This window comes from Apaloderma vittatum, unplaced genomic scaffold, assembly GCF_000703405.1.
Source record: "Apaloderma vittatum isolate BGI_N311 unplaced genomic scaffold, ASM70340v1 scaffold20035, whole genome shotgun sequence".
In the NCBI taxonomy this organism is placed as follows: Eukaryota; Metazoa; Chordata; class Aves; order Trogoniformes; family Trogonidae; genus Apaloderma; species Apaloderma vittatum.
Window position 1 is genome coordinate 262 of NW_009716765.1, and position 21,084 is coordinate 21,345.

The 21,084-nt window shown below is 45.4% G+C and overlaps 2 protein-coding genes across 2 annotated transcripts in view; one reads left to right on the forward strand and one right to left on the reverse strand.

The window, feature by feature from the left end:
- Window positions 1–864: 864 nt before the first annotated feature.
- On the forward strand, window positions 865–11,203 carry STK25 (serine/threonine kinase 25; the record flags this gene model as incomplete). Its single annotated transcript, XM_009869667.1, has 7 exons — window positions 865–1,022; window positions 3,044–3,229; window positions 3,438–3,583; window positions 4,428–4,542; window positions 4,838–4,909; window positions 9,127–9,263; window positions 10,845–11,203. Coding segments are annotated over 7 exons (854 nt in total), but the record flags the coding sequence as incomplete, so codon positions are not given.
- Window positions 11,204–17,903: 6,700 nt separating this feature from the next.
- Window positions 17,904–21,084, reverse strand: part of FARP2 (FERM, RhoGEF and pleckstrin domain protein 2) — a gene marked incomplete at its 5' end in the record, with an annotated part of 60,693 nt that continues 57,512 nt past the window's right edge. The window contains 3 exons of the mRNA XM_009869668.1: window positions 17,904–17,994; window positions 18,775–18,926; window positions 19,713–19,820. Of these exons, the coding sequence (XP_009867970.1) occupies window positions 17,904–17,994; window positions 18,775–18,926; window positions 19,713–19,820 (351 nt within the window). The remainder of the gene's footprint in view (window positions 17,995–18,774; window positions 18,927–19,712; window positions 19,821–21,084) is intronic.

Sequence of the window (21,084 nt, forward strand, 5' to 3'; positions counted from 1 at the left end):
GAGGTGGTTGAGTCACCGTCCCTGGAGGTGTTTAAGAGACGGGTGGATGTTGCGTTGGGGAGAGTCGTTTAGTAGGTTGATAGGGCTGGGGACAAGGACTGGACTCAATGATCTTCTAGGTCTCCTATTCTATGATTCTATGATACTGTGTAGGTGAGCTGTCCTTATGCAGGTTTCATAGCCCAAGAAAATTAGAGCAGTTTGTGTCAGCTCATCCTCTTACTGATTTTTATAGTCATCAGCTGTATACAGTGCAGAGAGACCTGGCATCTGCCTCCCCAAGAGCAGTCTCACACCAAGCACAAAGTATCAAAGGACGGCAGGAGGATGGGAGGACAGTGCTGTGGAGATGTGGCCAGTGTTGGATGCTAACCACTCTGACCTTCTGCAGGGGGGATGTGAACAAGCAGAGAAACCTCATGCAGAGAGATATGAAGAAAACATTGTTACGTATGTGAGACTACACATTTCTAGCACAGCAGGCTGTGCAGCACTGTTGGCTGTCAGCAAAATGCAGAAAGTTTGTAGGTGGGGTTTCTCTCAGAATGAAAAGTCCTACAAAAAGAAAACAAACTGTCCTAAAGTCTGACCACTGTCACTGTCTTAAACTGAGTGAGTGGGAAACAGTCCAAGGCCAGGACTTGTGAGCTTTTTTGAAGAACCTGCTATTTAAGCTGATCCAGACAAGTGTATGATCTTGTTCCATGGTACCCAGCAGATGTAAGAGCATGAGAATGAGCCTGAAGCTGAAAGTCTGAGCTGAGGGTTTTCACTGGGGCAAAGGAGGATGTCACAGAAGGTCCATTCTCAGTATTCAGTTCTGTGTGGGCTGGAGATGATTAATGGTTCTTTTTGTGTGAACAGCTGCCAACGTGTTACTTTCGGAACAAGGAGATGTGAAACTGGCTGATTTTGGAGTGGCTGGACAGTTGACAGACACGCAAATCAAGAGGAACACCTTTGTTGGGACTCCATTCTGGATGGCACCTGAGGTCATCAAACAGTCTGCTTATGACTTCAAGGTGAGCTGGAAACAGGAGGATTGCTACTTTCTGCTACTGTTTATGAGATGGTACTAAGGTTAATAGAGGGATTGTAAGTGTTGCTTATTGCAGGAATGGTGCTTTCCTGTTATGGTTCAGGATCTGTTGGAGAAGTTTGTCTACCGAACATGAAACACCCTATCTTATTTTATCTGATCAGTCCTGTGTGTTGTGATTTGAGCTGGCTGCCTGGGCTGACAACAAAGGACCGTGCGGCCACTCACTCACTCCTCTCCCCACCCCTGTCCCTACAGGCATGAGGAGGGAGAAAATTCAGCTAAAAGGCTCGAGGATTGAGATTAGGACAGGGAGCGTTCATTTCACCACTTATACATGGGCAAAAATCAGAGCAGACTTGGGGGGAACACATACATTTAATTTACCACCACCATTCAATGACTAAATCAGAGTAGGATAGTGAGAGGAATATGTAAATAAATACAACTCTTTAAATACACTCCGTCCCTCCATCCCCTACCCCCCTTTCTTCCCAGCTACCTCCTCCCACCCCGTCAAAGTGAAGGGGCAGGGAGTGGGGGGTGCAGTCCGTCTGGCCATTATTCAATGTCCATGGTGATCCTTCCTTCTTGGGAAAGAGAACTCCTCGCAGTCTTCCCCTGCTGCCACGTGGTGTCCATCTCATGGGAGGCAACCCTCTCCCTGCATGTGAGTTTGTCCCGCCAGTGTGGAACTGGCCTTGGGGTTGTGGGTTGCTTCGAGCACATCACGGAATTGTTGGGAGTTGGAAGGGACCTCTAGAGACCGTCTAGTCCAACTTCCCTGCTAAAGCAGGACTGCCTAGAGCACATCACACAGGATTGCATCCAGGTGGGTTTTGAAAATCTCCAGAGAGGGGGACTCCACGACCTCTTTGGGCAGCCTGTGCCAGTGCTCTCTCACCCTCACAGTAAAGAAAATGAAACTTTAAATGAAACTTCCTGTGTTCCCACTTTTGCCCGTTGTCTCTTGTCCTATTATTGGGCATCCTCCCTGCACCCACCCTTAGATATTTATAGACATAGATAAGGTCTCCTCTCAGCCTTCTCTTCTCCAGGCTAAATATTCCCAGCTCTCAACCTTTCCTCAGAAGAGATGCTCCAGTCTCCCAATCATCTTTGTTGCCCTCTGCTGGACTCTCTCCAGTAGTTCCCTGTCTTTCTTGAACTGGGGAGCCCAGAACTGGACATAGTATTCTAGTTGTGGCCTCACCAGGGCAGAATAGAGGGGAAAGGATCACTTCCCTTGACAATGTTCTTCTTAATGCACCCAAATATACCATTGGCCTTCTTGGCAATGAGGGCACATTGCTGGCTCATAGTTAACTTACTGTCTACTAGGATTCCAAGATCCTTTTCTGTAGGGCTGCTTTCTGGAACGTCTACCCCTAACCTATATTGGTGTATGGGGTTGCTGCTCCCCAGGTGCAGGACCCTGCATTTGCCTTCTCCGCTCTTGTGCGGTCTCTCTTCCCTCTGGCATGGGGTTCTCCATGTACTGCCACGTCCCGGATCTTCTAGCCACTGTCAGTCCCTTCAGCTTACAGGCAGTCATCTTCCTGCCATCTCACTCGCCATGGGGCTCTGGAGAAATGCGCTGCTCTGGTGCCTTTCTCCCCTCCTTTCCTCACCAACCAGTTCCTTCGCTTTTCTCTCACCTCCCCCTCCTCCAACAGAAAAACTTCCCAACACAAAAGATGGAGACAGAAAGAGAAAACAAGGGAGACAAAAAAAGAGGAAGTGGCGCAGTAGGTTCCCCTGTTAAATACATTGATTGCGGAGGTGCTGATTGGCCTGGCCTTGCCCAGAGGCAGGCCCAACTTTTTTTACCTGGGGCTGGGGGAGGCTCTGGAAGTTTCTCAAGAATCATCCTGCACAGCCCTCCCCCCACTACCGAAAGAAACCCCACCAGACTCATACCCATGACACTGTGCTAAAGTTGTGTGCTTCCATGTTGCAGAATTGCTCTGTCCTCTTCTATCACTCTTCTTGTTCTTCCTTCAGGCAGACATTTGGTCTCTTGGAATTACAGCCATTGAACTAGCAAAGGGAGAGCCTCCAAATTCTGACTTGCATCCTATGAGGGTTCTCTTCCTGATCCCCAAAAATAACCCTCCAACACTTGAGGGTCACCACAGCAAGCCTTTCAAGGAGTTTGTGGAAGCCTGTCTCAATAAGGATCCTAGATTTGTGAGTATTGCACACCATCTGTAAATTTTGGTAGAGTATTGCAGAGATCAAAGATTTAAAAAAAAATTTGGTGCAAGGCTTCTGGAGAGAAAGAAGTACTGAGCTTGCAGAATGAACAGGAAAGGCTGGCAAGAATTCAAGTCAGTGCACTTGCATATTTAGTGTACAGAGATGGTTAGATGTACCATGCTTTCCTTATTTGCTCTAGAGGCCGACAGCTAAAGAGTTGCTAAAGCACAAGTTCATCACTCGTTACACCAAGAAAACCTCATTCCTAATGGAGCTGATAGATCGATTCAAGCGCTGGAAGTCAGAGGGCCATGGAGAAGATTCCAGTTCTGGCGATTCTGATATGTATGTACATGTTCTGCATGGAGGTGTGCCCCTGCTATACCCTGCGTGCACCTGGGTAGCCTGCTGCAAACAGCTCAGATCCTTTTCCTGACCTGGGTTGGAGATCTTACGGTAGCTCAGGGAGACCTGTGAGCATCTGTGTGGGGGAGGAGGAGACTGCTGCCTGAAGGAACAGGCTGTTTCCTCTTGTTCAGTAGGACCTGGTAGCTTATTCTAGTCTAAACCTGTGGACCCTTTTTGCTGACTGTAAGGAATCAGAAGTACTAACAAGAAACACCTAGTCTATGCATAACTAGCAAAACAAGGCTTTTGTCGCCTATATTTTATGCATATTCAGTGAAATACGGGAGCCACAAGCTTTAGTAACTGTGGCAACAGCTGTATGTGTGCATTTGTGGGTAGAGCGCTTTGCTACTTACGTGGAGGATAATGAAGCTTATGAGCCTTGGGTGAGGAGCCCCTTGTTGCCCCGTGTTACAGAGCTTCTCTTCACCAGTAGTGGCAGCAACTCAAGTGATCAGTGACTTGCAACATCTAAGCTTGACCCCTCAAATTGTGAACTTGCATTGTCTTGCAGTTCTTTAACTGGCACTTGAAACTGTTGTCAGGCTGACTAGAGCAGAAAGGTTGTTGTGGTGATTTGAGAACATGATGTAGTACAGCTCTGTGGTGCTGTAATTGGGCTGTAGAGACTGAAGCAGTTTGTCTTTAGAATTTTCTCTGTAATAGGGAAACACCTGGATGACAACCATCGAGGAGAGCTTGTGACTGTGGGGATGCATGGTTAAAACACCTCATGTATGGAGCTGAGGCTTTGTCTTGACCTCCCTCTTTTCATTTGCAGTGATGGAGACACAGAGGATGGAGACCAGGCTCCAATCTGGACGTTCCCACCAACTATTCGCCCCAACTCCTTGAGCAAGCTGCACAAAGGAATGGCTCTTCATGGTTCCCAGAAGGTCTGTTTGCTTTCTGTTCTTTTGGAGGTGGACTGAATTAACACAAGCTTTTGAGCATCTTAGGGAAGTTAGCAGTCACTTATGTTCTGTCTGAAGTTTACTTCAGTCTGTTACCAAGGGCTAGTGCCCCAGAGCTGCCTCTTCCGTGTCACATGGCTACTGCAGTCTGTGGCTTTTGTGAGACGTGGTGAGGGGACTGCCATCGAAGTGCTGTGTATTTACCAAAGACTTAGTAGTTTGTGTGCCCTTGGAGCTTTTGCCTGTGCTTGTAACTTCTTTTCATGTTGCTTTCTAGCCTACTGAGCCCATCAAGAGGCAGCCACGATCACAATGTCTGTCCACACTTGTTCACCCAGTTTTTGGGGAGGTGAGTAGAACCCTCTTGCTGTCTGTGGTGGTTGGAGATGAAGAAATGCCTGACATGGATAAGTAAATGGGAAGGATTTGGAGAAGGGACATGCAATGAGGTACCTAATAGGGTTAAGGGACTATGAAGCATTTGTGCCTCTGTTCAGAGGTATATATTGTATGTTATGAAAGTAAATATGTCTCTGCAGTGTCTACTCTAATATGCTTGTGTTCCTAGAAGCATAGCTCTACTGTGTTGTCTTCTGGTGATGATAATGCAGAGGAGTACCTGTTCCTTATCTGCGTCTTAGGCTTGCTAATGCCTAAGATCTGGACTCTGATGTCCCTGGCCTCCATGGCTCAAGTGCACTGCCTTTTAGGGCAGGAAAGTATTTCACCTTGCCTATCGCTGTGCGTGTTCCCTGCCCTCGTGCTGTGTGCTGCTGTCTACAGCAGGGTCACTGAGGGAAGTGTGGGTGGATTAGAGCAGGAGTTGGCTTTGCCAATTACTAGGCCATCTTCTTGGTTTATACATGCTTGCTAGGAGACTGAAGCTAGGATGCTGATGTCAGGGAGTTACCTACCATATGGCCTGTGGAAGGTAAACAGAGAAAATGCGTTTGGTAAACCCTCTTTTTCCCTGCCTTTTGTTCTGAGTAAGGATGTGGTGTTGCAGTAAAAGCTACCGTTACTGGCGGGATAGTCTTTGTATCAGCAGAAGGTTGAATTGTCATTTCAGTTGAGTGACATTTTAAAGGAGGAGGACAATAATCATAAATGGGTTTCTGGCTATGGGCTTCAGCTGCTGTTTCCATCAGGAGTGTAGGAAAAGAGGTTTTGCTTTGGCAGAAATTGCTTATCTAGACGTTGCAAGTCAGATGTCTTTTCTTGGTGTGCTAGGTCACAGAGACCTTCTCTCTAGTCCTGGTGTCTGAATCTTCTGGATCCTGATGCTGTTCCAGGAGCAGCCCATCAGAGAGCTGTGCTTTTTCAGGGATAGTCACTGAACTTAAATCTCTTTTCTCAGGTTGTCAAAGTTTAAGGCTGGGCCAGCCACTAAACTTTGACAGATGCTCTCTGTGATCCCACCACCACTGTCCCAAGGGAGGGTGACAGGAAAACCAGGGAGAGAAGCTTGGAGGTTGAAAAAAAATATACTTACAATACTAATACTAACAATAACAAAGAAGATGTCAAACTACATACAAATATATAAAAGTATGCAAATATGGTCAAAGATACAAGAGAATATGTTAATACATGACCCACAGCTTCCAACTGACAAGGTCCCAAGCAGAATAAAATAGCCCCAGACTGGTTTTGGCAGCAGGTGGGAGCACCCAAGCACAGAGCCCTGATAATAGTTAAAAAAACCCAGAAAAGAAGCTGTGCTGCTCCTACCCAGGATGGGGGCGGGGGGGAAGACAACTTGTCTTATCAAGCAGTGCTCCTCTTCAGCGTGACAACAGGAGGCAGGAACACCAGCAGCACAGGGAGAGATGGCAGACAGTTACAATCTTTCCAGCACAACAGACACAAAAGCCTGAGGGCTCTTCTTGGGGGCTGTTACATACTGGGTGCCTGTGGGAAGGAACACTGTGATTGGTCCATCCACTGAGAGGATCCATCCTCTCCTCCCCATAGGCACAGCTGCCCCTCTTCCCTGCTGTGACTGCCCCCTGCCCCAGGAGCCCCAGAGAACTTTTGTCCTGGTGTTCTCAAACCAGGAGTTTTTCTCAGGTCTAGTGCTATGTGGAAAAAGGGCTTGCTGCAGGGCAGGAAGCAGATGTCATTCTGAAAAGCAGGCTCTTGAAACAGCACCACTTTGGAAACTGGGAGTTTAGCTATCTGGCCTCTTCTGTACTCCGTTGGGCTTGACTTCCAGAGGTTAGAGGATGAGGCAGATGGTCTGGGTCTTGTAGGCTTAGACCTATGAGATAAAAACAGATAAAAATAGTGATGGTTTCTGGTGCAGGCCATTTGTTTGTGCAGTGTAATCACTGACATCTGGTTCTCAGTCCTTTCTGTTTAGGAGCCATCTAGGGGAGGGGCTGCTCAGACCTGTGAGTTCTGCAAACCAGTGAGTGCATCTTCGTGCTTCCCCTTACCAACTTTGCTGCACCAGTTCCAGGCAGGAAGTGGCTTCTTGGACCTTTAATTTCTGCTAGTTTGACTCCCTTGACCCAGGTCCTTTGATTAGTCTTCCTTGCCAGCTCTGCTGATCCCAGTCAGTGAAATCAGGTGCAGGAAAGGTTCTGGGCACCCTCTGAAATAACCTGGCTTCTGTGCAGTAGCAGAGGGTCAGAATAAAACTTTCCTCCAAGTGTCCATCTAGGAAATCTGCTTTGCTGCTGGTTGCACATATTATTCTTTTCAATTATAGTTTCCTACCAACAGACTTTCTCCTTCTCACCATTGTATTATTGCCTCTTAGACCTGCTAGGTTTTAAATAGCCCTTTTATGGAAAGAGATCATGCTGTTCATAATCTTTTATGTGCCTTCCCTGCATATGTATTATTGGGTATTAATACTGAAAATGACGCGTGGTGGGCCATTAATGCAGACATGGACAACTGCAAATCTGGAAGCCTTCCTTTCTGGGCCAGGGAGGAAGGCTAAGGTATTTGGGCCTGGCAGGCCGAGCAGTGAGTAAAAGCTAACCTGTAATACTTTACACAGAACAGTTCTCTAACTCCCTGCTAACCTCCAGAAAGCTCTTCTGCAGTGGAAAGTGGCAGGATAACTGCTCACATCACAGGCTGCTGAGCAAACTAAGGGTCAGTGGCTTGACATCACAGGCTTGATGATAAACTGGCAGTTTGCCTGCAGGACAAACCCTGTGTCTCGTTTTGCTCTGAGGTGGTCAGTCTTTGATCAGGAAGATGTCAAATCAAATCCTTGGCTTTAGCATTACAACTATTTTTGGCCTAAGAAGTCTGTGTCCTTGATGTGTTATTGTGTTGCCCTTCATGCCCCCTGCCACTTCTGAATGAGCAGAGGTGTGTGCGAGTTGCTCCCACAGCCGAATGGGAGTGTTAGCGTGTTATTGAGCAATTACCCCATTGAAGTTGCAGACTCTCTTTGTCATTGTTTCCAGTGGGGAACTTGGAGCACAGGGCCAGCAGCAGCTGGGCATTAGCATTCACACTGACCTGCTTTCTGGAGCATGGAGAAAAGGTGAGCTCCAACAAGAAGAAAGGCTGATTCTAGAATTGCAGGCAGAGAACTGTGAGGCTTATGTAGAGCCCTTTAATCAGCGTAGCCTAATGGGAGCTTAACTGAACTGGACAGTGGTTATGGCAGATACTCTTCATTCAACAAAAGGTTTTGATTTTTGTTCAGTTTGTTGTGTCATGATGTGCCCTAAGGAAGGGGCTGCTGCATGTGCTGCTTGTGTGAAGGAGGATGTGACTGGGTTTTCCAGTGACGAGTCCTTCAGGCTCAGCATCAGTGACCTGTCAGAAGTTCCTTAATGACAGAGATTTGGCTACTTCAAATTAACTGAAACCATGTACAAGTAGACTTGTGGTTGGTGAGGCCTAGTTGGAGTGCGCTAACCATGACAGGTGTGAACTGAGGCTTTTCATCTAGGTCAGATGCTGTACGTAGAGTTCTTGGTGCCTGGGCTTTGTTCCCTTATCTGCCTGGGGAAAGCTCTCTCTTGGAGAGGGGTGTTGGAGGACAAGTGGTTCAGAATCTATTGTAGCAGTAGTCTGCCTCTGCCCCCTGGTCACTAGTAGCAGCTCAAACACTTTTGTGGTTATTAACAGAAGTGGTGACTAACTCCTGGTGTTATATTTTCTACCCTACCTGTCTGCAAGCCATTTTTTGCATCTGGGTGCTAAGCTGTCATTAGCAGCAAAGTTGGCAGCACTGGTTCAGATATAGCTGGAGTTCTTTGACCTGTTACTACTTACAGATTTTCAGGGCTGTTGATCCATTTCTGATATCGTTCAGTTCATTTAAGAGTACATCAGGACATGTTTGTTGAGGACTTCTATTGCTGTTAGTACTTAGAGGAATGCATGAACTCCGGACATTATACAGCCATCTTCCTGACCCACAGAAAGAGACCTTTTTCTTTTTTTTTAACAATGTGGGTGCTCTGTTGCACCCTTGTGGAGTCATACTAAAAGGGAAAAGGACTTAATGTCTGTCCTGCACTGTCTGATTGCACTGCTTATTTCTGCAATGAGATATGGAACTAATGAACTGTTTCTGCTTCATTGTTTTAGCTTAAAGATAAGCACAAGCAGACTGGAGGCAATGTGGGAGCTATGGAGGAGCTGGAGAATGCCTTTAGCTTGGCTGAGGAGTCCTGCCCAGGAATCTCTGACAAACTGATAGCACACATGGTGGAGCGGGTACAAAGGTGAGTGTTCTATAGAGTATAAGCTGGGGTGGAGCTGGCAGTGAGCTGAACTGTTGTCATACTCCATAGCTATGGTGAAGGTTAGTGCTGAGTATTCAAGACATGCAAAAACTGAGTACTGATGACAGCCGACTTAATAGTCGCTAAGTCACTTCTTGTAACTGCTTTTTATTTAATGGAAGCAGTTCTTCCAGCCTCAGAAGTTCTTTCTCACACTGAACAGGGTTTTGTAGTGTAGATGAATGTTGCAGAGCATGGAAAGATGCTGATATTCACCTTCATCTTGCTTGTATTATATATGACATCGTGCTGGTCCCACTGCCCGGGTAGTGAGGACTGTGCAAAATGTCATTGGGATCACTCCTGGAATAGTAGCTGTTTCATCACAAAGGAGTATGTTTTACAGCACCACATGCAGCCAGTCACTCTTCTTGCCCAGCTTTATCTTTTTCCTGAAGTGAATAATATATTCAGTGAGGGAGTATAGTCTGGTTGAATTAAGTTCTTTGCTGCTCAGCAGGTGCATCAAACTTGCCTTCACTGCTGGCACCAACTTCAGTCAGATCCGTGTGTTATAAGCAACAGTGTCAGGTCCTGATCACAAGTTTATCAGGCGTTATTTAACAATAATTTGACTTTTCTCCCTTTTACAGCAGGCTATTCTAAATCTCTCTATTTCCTCACCAGCCAAGGAACTTAGCCTCTGACCCCTCACTGGTTTGCAGGCTGGAAGTTAAGTCACCAGAGGATCCATTCTGTGTTCTGGTTCCTGATGTAAATACAATCCAAGCTTTACAGTCTTAAGACCCCTGAACTTGGGCTTTCTAAGCATTGATTTCTGGTGGGTTTAGGCTGGCATAGTTTGTGCCTGGTAGGTCAAGTACCTGTAGGATCAATATCCTACAAGCAAAGAAGAGCCTTAGAAATTAAGGACTGAAAATAATTACCATCCTTGAGGGCTTCTGTTACGAAGTCATTCAAGCTTTCAAACAAACATGCTATGGAGGCTGTTTAGATCCCTTAATAATCACTTAAAGCTGGAAGGAGAACACTCTTTTCTATTCTGGCTGATCTGTAGAGGTCACAGGAAGTGTCCTGGGGATGCCTGCAAAAACTTTAGCCTCTAGCTGAGCAGAAGATGCTCACAGATGTGTGTTGGTTGACTCTGCAGAGCAGCTGTTTCAGTATCATTCACTTCTGTCAGCCTAGAAGTAACGCTACTGGATGGTGCATAAGCACAAGACAGATGTTTTTCAAGGTTTACAAAACCTCAGAGACTGTGGTTGGTTTCTTACTGTGAAATGCTAGTGCTAAAAATTTCCCTTTAGCCTAAAATTGAATATTAGAAACCTGAAAGAAGTGCCACCTTGGCTTTTTGTTAAATTGCTGGGTTGTTTTTTTTCTTTCAAAACTTCTTTATCTAGAAAACTGACAATGGCAATGGGAGTGGGTATAGTCACATCCAGCCTTACCTCTTCATCCATAGACACAGTGGCTGGCACAGTTTGTCTGGACCGTCTTCCAGGTGAGGGCGTGAAATGGACAGTAGTGAAAAGTTCCACCCATTATTCTTTCTTGCAGGTTTTCCCACAGTCGGAACCACCTGACCTCTGCCCGCTGACACCTACATTCCCTGCTTGCTCTTTCAAGGGGGAAGGATTTTTTCCAGCTTGATAAGAGCTACATCTCTACTACAGATCACCATCTGCTGTTGGATGTACATTTGTGTTACGGACTCCAGGACATTTCAGAGCCTTCATGTTACACGTTTCCATGATAACCCAGGGTGGGGTTTGCAATGCAAGTACAATTCAGACCTTTTGCAGATGGTCTAATAGTTTTTACAATGTAATCAATGCAGTTTTTAATTGTTTCCCTATGGGTGTATCCATTTTGGCTTGGTTTGACTCACAGCTTGTTACTGGTAAATGCGTGGCTGCTGGAAAAGAGGGAGATTCTCTTCTATTAAGATAGGTTTCAGAGACAAGTCTGATGGGTTTAGCCTTCTGCCCTTCCTAAAGAAGTGTTCGTGAGCAGTAATGTGTGAGTACAGGTATGTTTGGAAGCTCTCCATACATTACGGCCTCTGGGAAAGTTAGAACAGCTCTCCAATTGTTCCTGGAGAATTGCTTCCATTTTTTCACACAGTAGTAACAAAAAGCTTTCAAGTATAGCAGCAGCTGAGCTAATTAATATGCTGCTGTTCTTTCCCAGCTTGTTGTTTCACAGGGGGACGGGTTTGCTGACTGTAATTTTTTTGGCTGTGGAATGTAATTTTGTATTAGGCCTTGGTTCGTGTAATTCAAGCAACTTGCCTTGGGTCTCCAGGGACTAGAAGGCAGTGTGCTTCCATTTGGGTTGGGAGCTGGTGGAGTTCCTTTCCTTGGTGCTTTCTGCAACTGAAGAAATAAGATCTGCAGGTTTGGCTGTCCTAGTCTCTAAGCTGAGCAGACACCTGCCAAGTGTGCACAAATGTTGCTTAAGGATTAAAAAAGTGGGGCGGGAGGGGGAACACAACAGCCAAAAGCACTGATAGGGCTTCAGGTCAAAAAGCAGGTGGATACTGTGTAGCCCTTCGCAAGAAAAGGGTCCTCTGCAGAAAGGTGTAAATTGAGTGGCTAACAGTGATGGTATCAGTGTGGTGTGGCTGAACATTTTGCAAAAGCTGCTCTAGGCCTCTTCTCAGCTTTTCCTTGCTGGCTTTTTGAGTCTAGGATCTAAACTCACCGAAGCCAGAGCTCTGTTCCAACTGACAAGCTGCCGTGGTGTTTGCTAGCACAGAAATTAAAGCATCTACTGATATATTGGCTGCTTAAGGGGTATTCCAGTGGAGCTAACCACAACCAGCTCTGCTTTCTATATAATACTAGCTTATAAAGCAAATCTTTAATTCAGGTAAATGCACAGATCTTAAATCTATACTTTAAAGGTCTAGAAATATACTTAGGAAAATAACTTCTGATAGCTTGTTGCTTAGAGGCCTGATCTCTAATCGTAAAGATTAAGTTAGCAAGAACTTGGACATCCAGATCTTTCTGTCTGGATGCCTGTGTGTGAATGATGTGGCTCACCCCAAAGCCACTGAGAACAAAAGCCGTAGCTGTTCAGCATTTTTTTAAAAAGAAAGGCCACTTCTTTAGTAATAAGGCTTGATTTTTGGTACTTTTATTCAGACCTGCAGATTGTAAATGCTGGGCTAAAAGTAGCTCAAAAGGACCATACACTCCCTTGTTCTGGTGTGGAGTGTTCACTTTAGCTTATGACTATCATTTAATCTTCCTCTGTGATGGCCAAATACAGGCTCAGCAAACACTATGAACTTGTCTGGTGGAAAAGAAGAGGTGGTGCTGTTTGATCTTGCTGGAGATCTACCGCAGATCTGCTGTAGAGTGATGTTTCTCTGTGGTAAGAGTCATGGAGCCTGCATTTATGAAGAACAGGACAAACCCATTTTTTTCTTCAGAGAAGGAGTTAGTTAACATATAGACATGAAACTTACTGAGGTGGAAGGCAGAGGCTGCAGTCCAGCAGAAAGGCATCTGAAGCCTCCTGCTGCTTTTAAAGTTGCTGTTCACGACAGTAGCAAAATTGTGTCAGTAAGGTAACTTGAATTATTACTCAGATGCACTGCAGTGTACTGAGTAAACTTTTTAAAGGAAACAATCCCCACAAACTTTGTCCAGTATTCAAAGCAACAATGGTTTTAGGTTTTAAAAATGTTGAAAGGGATCTGCCACTTTCAATAAAGTAACAGAACAAATGAGGCTGGTGTAACTTTGTATTATTAGGGGAAAAGTATTTCTTTTAAGACGCTTTTCTTTGTATTCTTCTTGGTCTTCCTCTGCATCTTCCTCTCTCATGTGACCTGTGAGAAAGACCTGTTCACATACTTTTTGTGCAAGGAGGGATACAGTAAAAGACATGTTACAGTCATCCATTCTGCTGATACACAATGATGTTAAGGGAAGCACATACTGTTTGCAAAGCATAGCTGTGCTCTGGAGAGTGCTTTGGTGCAGTTTTTGCTGGAGTGTTTGTTGAGCTGCAATATTTAGATTCAGGTTAGACTGTAAAAGCTGACAACAAGGTATCTTTGCCTTCTCTCTCCCTTGGCAGTTGTGTCACTGAGCAGTGGCACAGGCTGCCCAGAGATACTGTGGTCTCCATCCTTGGAAATAATCAGAAGTTGTTCAGACACCGTCCTGGGCAGCCACCCTTCCTTAAGCAGGGGCCTGGACCAGATGACCTGCCAACCACAACTACAATGTGAGCATGTAATCTCAGTTATAGGATTAACAGTTTGGAGACACCGCTTTAAGCATTGTGTATAACTGTCCTTCCCTAAGCAGAAACACAAAGGTGAAGGTTATAGTTGGTTCTGTCATCAAGCTGTGCAGTAGTCTCAGCTATTTTCTCTTTGGAGTCAAAAAGAGGGACTAACAAATGAACTTCTTGCTCTGCTTTTCTGGGAATTTTGTAAAACACCATGTGCTTGCGCTCATGACAGTGGTGATGTCTCATCTGCAGCGGGCGTGTGGAAGAGGTGTTTTAGCACAGCACTTTGGGGACAAGCCAGAAAAGAAGCATTCAGAGCTATGCAGATGGGTGCAGCTTGTATTTTACATGAGTGACTCAAAGTCTGCCTTATAAAATAAAAGCTCTTAAAATTAATGTTCACCTAACTGTCAGATGCTCTAAACATTCACTACGGAGTATATAAGTTCACTCCATGCCAGCAGTGCTCCACTTGCACCTGAGCAGTATGAGTGCAGCTGGATGCTGAATACCTCGTGTACATGCACAGTGCCAAACACTGCAGCAGAAATAAAGCAGTGGTGATGTAGCTACCAAAAAAGAGGGAGGATGAATTATCTGGTGTAATGAGAGCGACTTCTGCCTGGGGAGATAAAGGGAGCAGTCACCAGAACAGTTCCACTAAGTTGCATTAAACAGGTCGTAGGAACTACTGCAAAAACTTGCTTGTTTTGGTTTCATCAGCAATGAAGCTGGACTCTTACACTGAGTGAAGGACAACCAGCCAGTGCTCCAGGAAGCAGGGAAAAGTGGTAGTTTACCAGAAATTATAGCTTTTTGAAATTAAATAAGACCATGGATATTAAGCCATGAGGTCTCAAGAGCATGGGTTCATCTCTCCTTTAACATATATCCTGGTGGCAAGAAACTAATGATTAAGGATTGACTATATTATGTTCTTCCCTAGTGCTTATTAAGGAAATTGCTCATGATTGCAGGAAAGACAAAAAATACTCCTGCAGAGCTCTGGTGAAGTTAAAATACTAAACTGTAGTTCACAGAAGAACTGATATACCAATTAAATCCTCATCAGTTTGAAAGCTTAAGCTTGCTGAGGTAAGCAGTTTTGCCAGAAATAACAAAGTTTTTGGCTTTTCTAGCCTCTGCTCCTGCATTTTAAATGCAGAGACAATTGAGCTTGGTATTCTCCACCCAAGAAGGGATTTCTACTGCCTGCTGTCCTTCTCAGTTTCTGGTCAGCTAACACCAGAGGTTCCTGTTTCACAGACAATGCCTCAGCCACTGTAGATAGCACACACATCTTCAAGACAAGAAATACTGAGCTGCAGGTTAAATAGATAAGAAACTCGAGGATCATCCACTCCTTGCCTGCCCAAAAATCTTAAGGAAGGACTTGCTTACTGCATCTCTTCTGTAACAGAAGTTGTAACAGTACTACTCTGCTACTCAGAGGTGATGGGAAGAGCATGCTCAACAGAGCATGGGTAATCAGTCTGTGGATTGGCCATGTAAGTACCTACCAGTTGTGCACTATCACCTTTAGGATGTGTCCTTCCACTATGTTCTTGGATAATTTTTCTGTATGTCAGAAGTTGTTTCTTTTGTGTTACAGGCTAAAGCAGTGTTCCCTGTGACATGAGATGGAAAAACACAGGAAGGGGTGGGAGGAAGACACTCCACTGGAGCCTGCACAGGAGCGTATAAAAGCCAAACCTCCATGCTCCTTGCTGAGGGAGAGGCTGGTTTGTACAGTTCCTTCTATCTTCTCTAACACCAGGTAGGGCAGCCTGATCTTTAATGCATGGTGCTAGGGAGATTTGACTTACAGAGGTAGTTTAAAAGAAGTCTAGCTGATGTTAAAAGAGTAAGTAAGTTATCTCTGTCAGCTAGTTAAACATACTGTATCCTCTCTTGCACTGTGCTCAGGAACAAACGTTTCTCCTGCTCTTCTATCCTCACCTCTTCTGGCAATTAGCCAGGTCAGCTTTCATAACACACATGCCAGAGCATGTGCACTGCTGCTCAACAAACAGCTTGCTTTTGGGGACCCCAGGGCCTCTGCCCCAGGCCTGTGACATAACTGCACAGTCCCCAGCCTATATCACAGAAAGTACTTGTTCCCCATGCAAGACTGTGCATTTATCCCTGCTGAATTTCAAGTGGTGTCCCTTCCTCCTGCCCTGGAGCTGCTCTCCCAGCTTGGTGGCACTCACAGGCTCCATAAAGTGGCTCCATCACCTCTTCCACATCATTCTTGCAGTGCAGAGCTTGATACTGGGTGATCCAAGAATCACAGTCTTGGAAAACTATTCAGTAATCTGAACACTAAAAAAAATAATTTCAAATCCTGGTGCTAGGAAGTCCTGCTACAGCAGGTGAATGCAACTAAAGGTTGAGGTTAAGTGCTGAGACCCACACCTGGTGACAGCAACCCTGCTCCTCCTCTCTGAAACTTGCTCCTGTAGAGCTTTCCCACAAAGAGACCAGCAAAGGGCAGTAATTACATGGAAAAGTTCTCGTGAAAGAGGAAAACTATCTTGCTAAGCAACTCCGGTATGTGACCATGACAGAGGAACAGTATCACCCAGGAAAACCACTGAATGCAAAGATCCACTAATCAACAGCGTGAAACCTCTTATCTGAGGTCTGAGGAAAAGCAACGCTTCTGTGCAGATGCCGTCCGTCTTCCCACGAGCATGGCCATGGATGGGGATGGTGGGCTCAGGAATAAGAGGCTGAGAGAATTTTATACCAAGATGCTATTTACTTCCAACAGTCATATTCAACTGTGTTTTAACATATCTAGTCAATCCACATGTATACACCTATAACTGTTAATTAAGAAAAAAATCAACCAACAACACTAATAAATTAAATACATTTAACTTGTATGGGTCAGTGTGACAGTGGTAAAGGCTGAATCTGCAGTCACTTGTCTTCTCTAGGATGCAAATGCTAAGCGAGCGGTCTGGAAAATCTCTCTGTAACCCCATCCCTGCAGTCCTTATCCTGCACATGTTTTAGACCGTAGCCTGAAACAGCCTTGGAGAATGCACATGCTGGCCTCTGTACTTCTGGTTTTCACATGGATCTCCACACTCCTCCATCCTCACAACACGCAACACTTTCTTTATTGTTTCACTACACAACTTCCTTGTTCCTTCTTCTAGTACACAAATACTCTTCTGTCTCATACAAAAGCAGAGTCTGTAGAACCCATCAAGGCCACATCCAACAGCATTTTGTGTCACTTATCTTAATTCAGTTCTTCCATGGAGGCAACCAAAGGTGACATCTTTACAAAAACAGAACAAATTGAAAAAATTTTGTATTTAATACAGAGTTTTAATAGAGTCCACAGACACTAATGCTCCATTTGGAATCCAGTGAATTTTACACCTTCATGAGAAATGGAAGATGGATCCCATCCCAAATTTAAAGGTAAGAATAGGGATTTTCAGAAGTCTTTGCGTGACACAAGCACAAGCAACAGTGATTTTCAGAGAAGCTCATATTGCTTAAACATCCCACACATCAGGGTGGAAAATGTATTTGCCATCCCATGCCTTAAGTAATGCCTGCTACAGGAGAAAGAAACTCTGGAGCTGTGATATAAAAAAATAGCAACTGATCCTCTCAGCACGTACCATAGCAGAATTCAGAGAAAAAAAACATGCACCCTAACTGTACTGACCCACAATACACAAAAACCTCAACAGCTTAGCAGAAGTTCAGTCCTTCTGCTTCCCCTGAAAAATGGCTGCCATGGCAGCTTCCAAAGAGCAGAGTTGTTCTATGAGAGCTACAGTTTCTGTCCAAGATGAACTGTACCTAAGATGTGTGGATCCCGTTAGTCTGAGATGACTGCGCCAGCAGGTTGATGTTAACAGCAGCAAGAGAGCAGCTGTATAGCCAGCCATGCCGAGCATCAGGGGAAGGGAACTTCTGGGAGTCAGCAAGCCCTGGCACCAGCAGCTGTGAGCCAATCACACCACTGACAGCTGCTGTTTTTCTTCCATATATGCTGACCATCAGTCAAAATGTAAAAAGTAGGTGACATTGCCTTCAGGGCAGGCAAGGATGTTACTGTACAGGAACAAGCGGAACAATAAACCTTCACAATGCGTGCAGAGCTCTGCGGTTGTTAGGTTCTCTCTACGTAGGTTCAACTGGAACAGACTTAACCCTCCTCCATATCACTGGGAATGGATGTGATCCCCCAACTGCAACTCCCTCACTCCCACTTTCCACACTAGGTCAAAATGACCCTCTTGGTTCTTTGCTTTATCAACTCCAGAGGCTTCTGTTTCCACCTGCCTCTTTGGGTTTGGCTGATATTCGCAGCAGATCCAGCTCTGCCCCACTTCAGTCTGTGTGACTGTCCTTCTCATCCCTTGGAAGCAGCAGGCTCGACCTGGTTGGAGAGCTGGTGGCTCTCTTGATTACCTCCATCCACCTGGCAAGAAAGAACATGGTCAACCCCCCCACTTATAGATGCACAATATTGTTACTTGGTTATGAACTGTACCCCTTTCACCAAACCTCACAAAAGATCTGTTTTCTACCCTTCTTTTACAATTCTTTCAGGAAGCTAACTCTTCAAGTGAATAGCTTGACATGTGGTAAATACACTGCTGACCATGACTGCCTGTCCCAGTAACAGCTCTGTGGTGCTTTGAGCTCCAGAGCACACTGAGTGTACAGAAGTGTTTACCGAAGAGGACAGGCTGACAGAAATTTTTCTAAGTCAATGGATTGTTTTTCTTACTATAAATTATGTATCAGACTTGCTCATATGTAAGAAAGCAAAGCAACACTGAAAAAAGCAAGACAAAAAACAAATGTGAATTACACATTTTTTCCTTGAAATCACTACATGAGACAAATGAATTAGGGAACACAACTCTGCTGTCTCACTTGGCTGATACATACACTGCTCTGACTCCCAAGACCTAGTAGGGCTGAACATCTCACAGCCCTTTCACCCATGCCACTCCCCAGCTCCAAGGAAGCCCTAGACACCTGAGACCAGTTCTCCCCCTCAAGGAGGATGGTTCTGGCAGAGCAAAGATCTCCAACCATCAATGGAAGGAGGAGGAAGGGAACTTTATTACTGAGAATGTGCTGTAAGGTCACTCAGACTAGGAGGTCAGGAGGAAAGAGAAGGCTCTGGATGACCAACCAGTGAGTTAACACATGTTATATACCAAGACAGACAAAGAAAACAGAAAATTACCTCTCAAAGGTATATTTGCTCTCAGCCCTGAAGAAATACACATGGGACTTGAACTGCAGCTTGAAGACATAATCCTTCTGAATGCCATCTGCCTCTACAGGCGAGCTGACTGCGTAGCCAAGTAGTGGGAGACTGGCCAAGGGATAATCGTCCTGGAACAGCGCAATAGCCCAGCCCTTAGTGCAAAGCATCCCCTGGCACACAGTTTATCCCGACATGCACTGACGCTTTGTCCTGTACAGGTAAGGTCTTCGTATTTTTGTTTAGTAGAGAATGGCAGGAGGAGCAGCCTTTATCTTTTCCAAGCTTACAATGAAATGTTCCTCCAACTACCTTCACTGATTTTATAGAGTTACTTGCTTCTACTCCCTTGCCTCGTGGGAGTCACTGCCTCCTGGGCTCCTGCACCTTCTTTCTGGAACTCCAAGCACAGAACTGACACAAAAGTCAATATCCCTCCCAAAATAAGCGTGCCCTCAAGCCAAGGAGCCTGAATAAATAAACATAGTTTATTGTGTTGAGATTAAGAAAAGGCACAGGTTGCACTGCAGCATGGTTCATTACCAAGCAGGTGCTGAAGGCATGACAGGCAGAAAAACGCCTGATGCCTGTTTAACTGTGCTGAAGTCTAGCAGGGAAGGAAATGGACAGAGACTGATGAAAGGCTGCTCATTTCCTCACCAGCATTAGCCACTGCATGAGGAGACATTCCCACCCCCCGCCAGAAGGTCAGTACCATTAACAGAATTGGAAATCCTGATTAAATTCTGCAAGAAGGGCCCATGGCCTCACAGAGACTGGCTTCATTACAAACTATGTCATCTTTCACTTCTTAGTCTCCTTCAAATAAGAGTGAGCTGCACCTGGCACAGAAAGCCAAGGACCTTCAGGCTTCCCCCGATTCCCCAGACATGGTCCCCTCAGCTCCATTTGCTCACCTGGTGTGTTTTGTAGAAGAACAAGCAGAAGTTGGTGAAGACGACCCACAGTTTCTGCCAGCCATTGCTGTTCTTGAACTTTCTCAGCAAATATCCGGAGAGCTGGTTCTATCATAGAACAAAAAGAAAACTACCATGAAACCACGGGTCACTGTCCTTCACAAGGAGGGCTGCCACAGATAAAAAGTTTGAGGCTGCCTCCTGTAACTGCTCCTGCACTTGCTCCCCTTTGAAAAAGGCCTCCCAGATATTTCACATGATGACTGAGGGACTTTATATCTTCAGTTCACTAATTACCTCTACCTTCTTATGAACGAACCAGTGATTTCTTCCCACTAATAGCAAGTTTCCCTTCATGTGTAAGCTATTGCCATATCTCAGTGCAGCGCAACACATAGCAGCACGCTGCATTGACTTGTCCCTCCAGCAACCACTCTCCTTTGCAGCCTACAGTCAGGGGAATAGTGACAACCATGACGGTGTCCACCCCTTTAGCCACCCTCTTTTACGTGCAGAAAAGACATGTAGAGCACACTGCATCAGAAGGAAAATAAAGCAGAGGAGGAAACAGAGGAGGTCACAACTGTCGACAAGCTGCATGTGACAGCTCTGCGAAGCCAAGCTCAGCATGGTAAGCAGGCTGCAGGTAAGTTAAACATTGCTGCCTTGGATTCAGAATCACTGAGCACTTGTGCAGCAGGATGAAGAAGCCTACAGCATGGGATGACAGCAAATGGATTTTGTACTCAGAGAAAAAGACAGGATATATAGCAGATTTACACAGAGAACCATTCTGGGAAGAATAAACAGGCAGAAATCCTGTATCAACAAGGCAACACGACAGCTCTGCTGCTGGCTGGCTGGGGCATCTTCACGCCAGCACACGTGGGCTCACTAAGCAAATATGAAGCGAGGAGCAGTACATTTTCCTTGGCATCCCATGGCTCCTCCCCACCAGTGCAGAACTTGAGAGGCATTTTTACCTGGATCATGCACAGGTAATCAGACAGGGATAGGCTCTGGTTCCGGTACCAACAAACATGGGTGATTGTGTTGGGCCGTTGGGCCTGGCCCAGCAAATAGCGAGGAGGAAGCTCTGGAGAAACAGCAAGAGAGCAGAAAACTGAGCAGAGAAAAGGGTGAGAGAAAGAGAAAAACAGAACATTAGTATAAAAGAAGTGATGCAAGAAAGGATCTGTTAAAGGAAAATGGGTTGTGGAAAAAAAAAAAAGACAGTATTAGAACATGGAACAGACCAAAGTGAGAGGGACCCGCAAGAATTCACACATTTAATCCCAGAGCCTGTAGCAGGGTCATCTCATCAGGTGGGTCCAGAACACCAAGAAGGTGCCTTTCACAAGGGTATCAGCAG